The sequence below is a fragment of the Pollicipes pollicipes genome, unplaced genomic scaffold, assembly GCF_011947565.3.
Source record: "Pollicipes pollicipes isolate AB1234 unplaced genomic scaffold, Ppol_2.1 Scaffold_7231;HRSCAF=8579_pilon_pilon_pilon, whole genome shotgun sequence".
In the NCBI taxonomy this organism is placed as follows: domain Eukaryota; kingdom Metazoa; phylum Arthropoda; class Thecostraca; order Pollicipedomorpha; family Pollicipedidae; genus Pollicipes; species Pollicipes pollicipes.
In genome coordinates this window covers 3,504,016-3,510,312 of record NW_023597034.1, presented here as the reverse complement: position 1 = coordinate 3,510,312, position 6,297 = coordinate 3,504,016, and the positions used below count along the sequence as shown (strand labels likewise).

Sequence of the window (6,297 nt, the reverse complement as noted above, 5' to 3'; positions counted from 1 at the left end):
GGGTCGGCTTGGATCGCTTGGGCACTGCAGCACAACTCACGTATTTTGTTTTGTATTGTGACTGCGGGAAGCGAGCGTAGTGGTGGACGGTCTGTGATTAACCGGGATAAAAAAGGTTTGGTGCCCATAAACTTTAAAACATTTGCGAAAAATGTTTGCCTTGCCCAGCCAGACCAAGTTGATCAGTTGCGTGACTGTTTCCGAACATGACCGTTGCTGTTGCTTACGGAAAACCGTGACATCTCAATTTTACCTGATACGTTTTTCGTTTCCCCATAACACTGCCCTTTTTGATCTGTGTCCCTTTTTACTGGTGTGGTAAAACAGTGGGCATGGACCGTGGGCCGACAGACCCTAGTTCCTAATTGCGGTGCGACAGGCGGACCACACTAACCTGCGATTCGGTCGCGGCTCCTGCAGCCAACACGGGGCCGGAATGCGGCGCGATGTTCAGACGATGTCCTCCACTGGCCGCTGCCGCTGCCAACGCAAGACCAAACACGAACAATACACGCCGTGGCTTGTTCGAGTCTATGTTGCCGTTGTGATGATGGCCGGTGCTGCGCCGTGGGACGGATTTGCTTTCGCCACCAGGAGATGGGTCATCCTGTCCACGCAGATGAAGGCACGTTTTTTTACTGTCACACGATTTCTCCTAGACATAGATGATATTCCATGGCACGCAGTCATGATTGCCAACTTGCGAGAAAAGCCTAACCGATACCTTTTTTGGCGTTTTCGCATGGTCTTTCACTTCTGAATGACGGGCCTAATGTCAATGCAGCCAGGTGATAACCAAAGCTTAAACCACTAGTTTTTCAGTCGATTTACGTCTTTTTTTTTTGCCTTTCAGTGTGGGATGGGGTGGGTGGATCACTGGACGATTCCGGATTTGGTATTCGTTAGGCTGAAGCCGGTTGCGCAATAATGTTCGGAGGATACGAAAGGTTAAGCCGAGGTTCCTTTTCCCCTTGATACGTCTTGAGAAACGGCGCTGTACTGCCTTACCCTTTGGTATCAAACCTTACCGTTGTCATGGGTCTGATCTAAACATTACACGATGCTTTGAGTGTTTCGCACGCCTGTTTGGTCATTTTGGGCAACCTGTTAATGGGCCACGTTAAGCTCATCCGATCATTATTTAGGGGTTTATCGCAGTCCTGCACGTGGCACCCGCAAGCCTATATGACCTGATGTGTCCTATGTATCGGTTTACAAGGCACCAAATATACCACCTTTCCTTGAGCGAACCGTGACTAACGATATCAGACTTGATCCCATCTTGGCTATGAATGACGTCATTTACTATTCGTGATATCGTGTACATTTTATGCTCCCTGAGTGTGAGGGCACCTTGGTACAATAACAAACCCGTGGACGCCGTACTTGATCCGTTAGTTGACCACGCGATGTAATTAGATGGTTGATTATCATTTACCAGGCATCTGTAGACCACGGGCCATCGATTGATTGCAGTCGGCACGCCACGCGCCACAGGAGGTGATACGATGCATGCATGAGTCAATGTTTGTAATATGCATGATGATGCATGCATACGACATGCGTGATACATGATACAATGCCTGTCTCGCTCCTTAGCCATAACAACTAAACATGGTGGCGCGATCCCTCAATAATTCATGGTTTCATAATGGCTCCCATACACATGCTTATTGTCACACATGCCTTTGAGATGTGGCTCTTCGGATGGAGCAACAGGTTTTGGAGTTCTGTATCTGCTTTATGGATGTACTGCCTTTGGTGCTCACCAATAATTAGAAGGTATTGTCAAAAACAGATAATGGGTATGTTTGAAAAGCTATTTGCCATACCCTCTGTGATAATGATTACCTTTGGCAATCATATTTGCTACTTGTTGACAGTAATATCTTTGAGTCTACCATAATTTCCTTGATTTTGATAATAACTACAAGTTTGAAAGATACCCATGATAGGTATTTAAGTGCTTTCAATAACTCACTGATGTGTAAAACATTTAAATATTGTTAACACTGGTCCCTCTTTTTGTGGACAGTAGTGAACTGAAGACTCATAATTTGGGCATGAGAAGATGGTTGTTGCATCAAGGGGCTTTTATTATGCCTATGAATACCTGTAGGTGGCAGCATTGCATTCATTGATTCTATAGCTATTCTTGGAGATGGCCAGATATTAATGAAATGTGGACATAGGCAAATATTTAATTAGAGCTATAGAAAAATGCAAGACCATGGGGAAAGTCAGGGCCAGGTGGGGCATGGCTGGGCCCTACCTAAGAAGCCCCATGTAAACAGCATGGTCCAGCCCTGGCTGGGCATATGCCAAAACTTTATGAGCAGCAGCCAATATTTCATGGAGACCCAGCAATAGCATAGATTACATCAGCTGATCATGGATCACCCGGAATCAGGATCAGCAAATCAGCTCATGATTCAGTGGCCTTGGGCTCAAAGACCGAAGCACATCAATTATCAAGCTCTCTTGTTAGAGGTGTGGATGGGTCATGCTAGGCATAGAAAAGTGTATTTTATATGGTAGCTGCATGCTAGGGGTGGTATCTACATGTAGTAACAACATATTTACAAATGCAATTACTCTTTCTTGTTTGAGATGCATCTTTGTTAATCAATTGATGGGTTTCAAGCAGAATGGTGTCAAGAAACAAGCAGGCAGCCTGTGGCCTATTAGCCAAGATCAGTCAGTGCAGGCATGCTCTGTGTATGTCTTAATACAATTTTAAGCCATGACTGAAGATGCCTAATCCTTTGGCCCTATGTTTAATCACTTGACTGTTGCACCTTGCTGTGTCAAAAGAGTTGATTACCTTTGATTTCTGCACACAGGCTTAAGTCACAAGATGTTCTTGCATGCAAGATCAGTGCAGGAGGCTCCTGCAACACCCTCACCAGGGGAGCTTGGCAATAATGTGGACAGTGGAGATGAATCATCTGAATCAAATCTGGACCACCAAGAGGTGGGTTATGATGGTAAAGTGTATGTGCTGCAGACACAGCAACATGCACAAACATTGAAAGTAGATCAAGGATTATATTAAAATGAATGTTTTTCCTAAGCACAAGTCTTCTGCTCGGGTGGCTTGGTAGACTGGTGATACATTTTCAGATATGCAGCAGCAAGCTCTTATTTGACAAATGAAGTCCTCATCATCCTCCCTTTGCCTGCATCTGGACTGAATGAAACCATTGTTGCTTGGGTTGGGCTATGTTTCCTCAATTCACAGTAGACCATTGCCAGTCACAGCCAGATGGTTAGGTGACAGCAGCTGCAGCCCCTCAAGTATAGTCATGTGGCACCATAAGTGCTTTGGAAACATAGCATTGAGTACCTTGTTGAGTTGGGTGCTGTCACATTCAAATAATGGAGCTGTGGTAAGATGACCAAGCCAGCATCATGTAAGCTGTCACAATCTTCCCACACCACCTTCTCCATGCCTGACCCATACCGGACGTGCTGTCCGCCCATGCACAGGGCCACTTTGGCTACACCACCGAACAGGAGATCGAGCGCGCTGTGCAGGAGTGCAAGGCTGCCATCCTGGAGAGCGAGCGCAGCTCCGACGAGCGGCGCCGGCTGGTGCGCCGGCTGGTGGAGCTGCGCCTGCACCGGCTGGAGCTGCGCGAGGGCGCCGCGCCGCTGCCCGAGGGCGCCCGCCGCCTGCGCGGCCACCTGCTGCAGCCACAGCGCGTGTCGCGCCGCCGCGAGTATTGCGACCAGTGCGCTGGCGTGATCGTGGCGCTCGTCCACCTCTGGTACACCTGCCAGGGTACGACCGCCCGGCCCGTCCCATCCGCCGCTCGGCCCACTCAGGGCGCCGTTGGTTTAGGTGGTCCAGTGGTTGGTCAGTGCCTGGGGATCGAAAACGGGCGCACTATTTTGTTGCGCTGTGTTCCCAGGTGTCGCCTTTAAAAAAAATTGTCATTGAAATGCTGAGTTGTTTCCACATCGCGTTGTGAGCCTCAGCCACCTTCTGTCTTGCTTGTAGCACGCGTTAGGGACGCGCCTCCGTGCTGCGCGTCCAGCCGGCGTGGTGGGTCCGTTCCTGCATAGGTCGGCTGCCGGCTGGGTCGCGCCGCCGCGACGACTTCTCTGACGCCGCTCTCCTGGACGCGCGGCCAGGGTGCGGCCTGCACGCGCACGCCGCCTGCCTGGAGGCGGTGCGGCGCAACTGCGCCGTGGAGCGTGTGCAGGATGAGCCCGAGTACGACCTGCGCATCTGCCCGGAGCGCGGCCTCTCGCATCAGCAGTTCAAGTGCGCCGAGTGCGGCCGCCGGGTCATGCCAGGTCAGTTGGAGTCGACGCCCTCGCGGTACGCAGGGCCGGACAGTCAAGAGACGGGACGTCCCATGCCGGCCCGAGTCGTAGGCGCAACCCGCTCGCTGGCTGGCGTCACCTGCAGACAGGTGTCAAAACTGTGCCTGTTCGCCTGTCATGCGCGTGGAGCGCCCATGCGTGACAGCAGCTGCCGACAGTAGAGCTGCCCTGCAGAATCGCTCGGCGCAGGCCCATTGTGTACTACCCTTCAGAACCGTGCAGTGGGGTGTTATGGAGATTTGATGGGTTTTCACAAGTCTCATACAGGGCTTTCATGAAATATAGGGAGACCGTCGTTTGGTTTCCTACGGGGATGTCGCGTGGTGTCCTACAGGGGTTCCGTAGGCGCGTACTATGGTCTCCCACAACCCCGTCCTATAGTCTTGCATGGACGACCTGCCTTGCAGTCTGCTGTAGAGCAGTTGGCTGTGGCGTTTTACATGTCTGTCCTGCGATCTCCTACGGTCTTGTCCCGCGGTCTGCCACAGAGCCCGACTACCAGATGACGGGGCTGCCCAGCGGGGATCCCAGCGTGTACAGCCCGCGGCTCTGCGACTACACGGGCCTCTACTTCTGCTCCGTCTGCCACTGGGATGACCGCGCCGTCGTCCCTGGCCGCGTCATCCACAACTGGGACTTCGACAAGTACTCGGTAGGTGGCAGCACCGTTTGTGGTGCTCTGGGCCTGGCTCGCGAGTATATGTTTGGTGTTTGGTTTGGGTTGTAACACTTCCTTGTTGGGGTTGTGGCATACAGTCGCTGAAAAATTCTGTAACAGGTTGTAACACTTTCTTGTTCACTCTTCTCCCTATAAATGAGCCTCTGCGTCGATCGGTGCATGCAAGGAGCCAGTCTAGTGACCACATGCCGATGGCGATGCATGCGCGTTATGAGCAAAAGGAAAGTGCATGTAGCAGTGAATCTCTACGATTAGAAGAGAATGAAAATATAGCTGATGATTGCTTTTATAACGATGATCCGAGTTGTATGCTTGCCTGTTCCCACCTGATTTTAGAATATGGCCAGTATTCGGAAGGTCTTTCGCGTGAAGGGCACGGTGCTGCATGGCGAGGTGCGGGGGGGCAGGTGCCCACACTGGAGCTGATAATGGAAGCTGACCCATTCTCAAGCAGACAAATAGCAATTTGACCCAATTTCGCGCAAACTAAAGTACGCATGTGCTCCTCTAAGTCCGTGTAGTGGTCTCGACGCCCGACTCTACGTGTCATCGACAATTTAGCCATAGCCGATTTGCTTCGATTTGGAGCGAGCAAGATCAATGCACGGACGATGTGACCAGTGCCATGGACGCTGTTCTACGTGTTCACGAGGACGGCCTACCGGCGTTGCCAGGTGTCCTGTGGCACGAGACAGTACCTGGAGCTGATGTGTGGCAAACCAGTCCTGGACGTGGAGAAAGCCAACCCGTTCCTCTTCAACTTCGTCGACGAGCTTCGGCACGTTAAGGTAAGTCGCTCAGCTAAAAACAGCAGCGTAAGCATCTGCATCTGGCGTGATTTTACTTGCATTTGTCCAGCTGCGGGGTCTTTCGTCACAATCGGCGATCGGTCGCAGACACCCGCAATCGTCCTTGCTTTTACATTGGCGTCAGAGTGAAAAGCGACATAAACGAATTAAGGTTTCTGTTCCTGAGTACTCACTGCAGATATTGCTCACCAGCTGTCCCACACTTCTGGCCATTCTGGTCTTAACAGACCCCGCCTGTGCCCGCGTGCGCAGAAGCTGCGGGAGGAGATGATGCTGATGAAGCAGTACTTCCTGTCGTGCCGCGCCGCGCTTGAGTCGCGCATACTACTGGCGTTCGGCGGCCGGCAGTACTTCGTCGAGTCCTCGCACCTGTACAGCATGCGCGACCTAATGGAGGTGCGCTCGGGCCAGCTACTCGCCTTCCTGCTGGCCGTCCACGCCAAGTTCGCCAAACACATCCGCGAGGAGTGTGAGGTG

The 6,297-nt window shown here is 51.7% G+C and overlaps 1 protein-coding gene and 1 long non-coding RNA gene across 3 annotated transcripts in view; both read left to right on the top strand.

The window, feature by feature from the left end:
- The window catches only part of LOC119110278 (uncharacterized), a 5,978-nt gene extending 2,351 nt beyond the window's left edge, over positions 1–3,627 (top strand). The window contains exons 1-3 of one of the 2 annotated variants that reach the window (XR_005095466.1): positions 1,383–1,500; positions 2,844–2,974; positions 3,490–3,627. This is a non-coding gene — a long non-coding RNA (uncharacterized LOC119110278). Of the gene's footprint in view, positions 1–1,382; positions 1,501–2,843; positions 2,975–3,489 lie in introns of those variants that run through there. The other variant, XR_005095465.1, reaches the window with a different exon arrangement.
- Positions 3,628–3,718: 91 nt separating this feature from the next.
- Positions 3,719–6,297, top strand: part of LOC119109258 (differentially expressed in FDCP 8 homolog) — a 3,972-nt gene continuing 1,393 nt past the window's right edge. Inside the window, exons 1-5 of the mRNA XM_037232852.1 lie at positions 3,719–3,784; positions 4,138–4,302; positions 4,821–4,984; positions 5,686–5,799; positions 6,073–6,287. Of these exons, the coding sequence (XP_037088747.1) occupies positions 4,296–4,302; positions 4,821–4,984; positions 5,686–5,799; positions 6,073–6,287 (500 nt within the window). The 5' untranslated portion in view covers positions 3,719–3,784; positions 4,138–4,295. The remainder of the gene's footprint in view (positions 3,785–4,137; positions 4,303–4,820; positions 4,985–5,685; positions 5,800–6,072; positions 6,288–6,297) is intronic.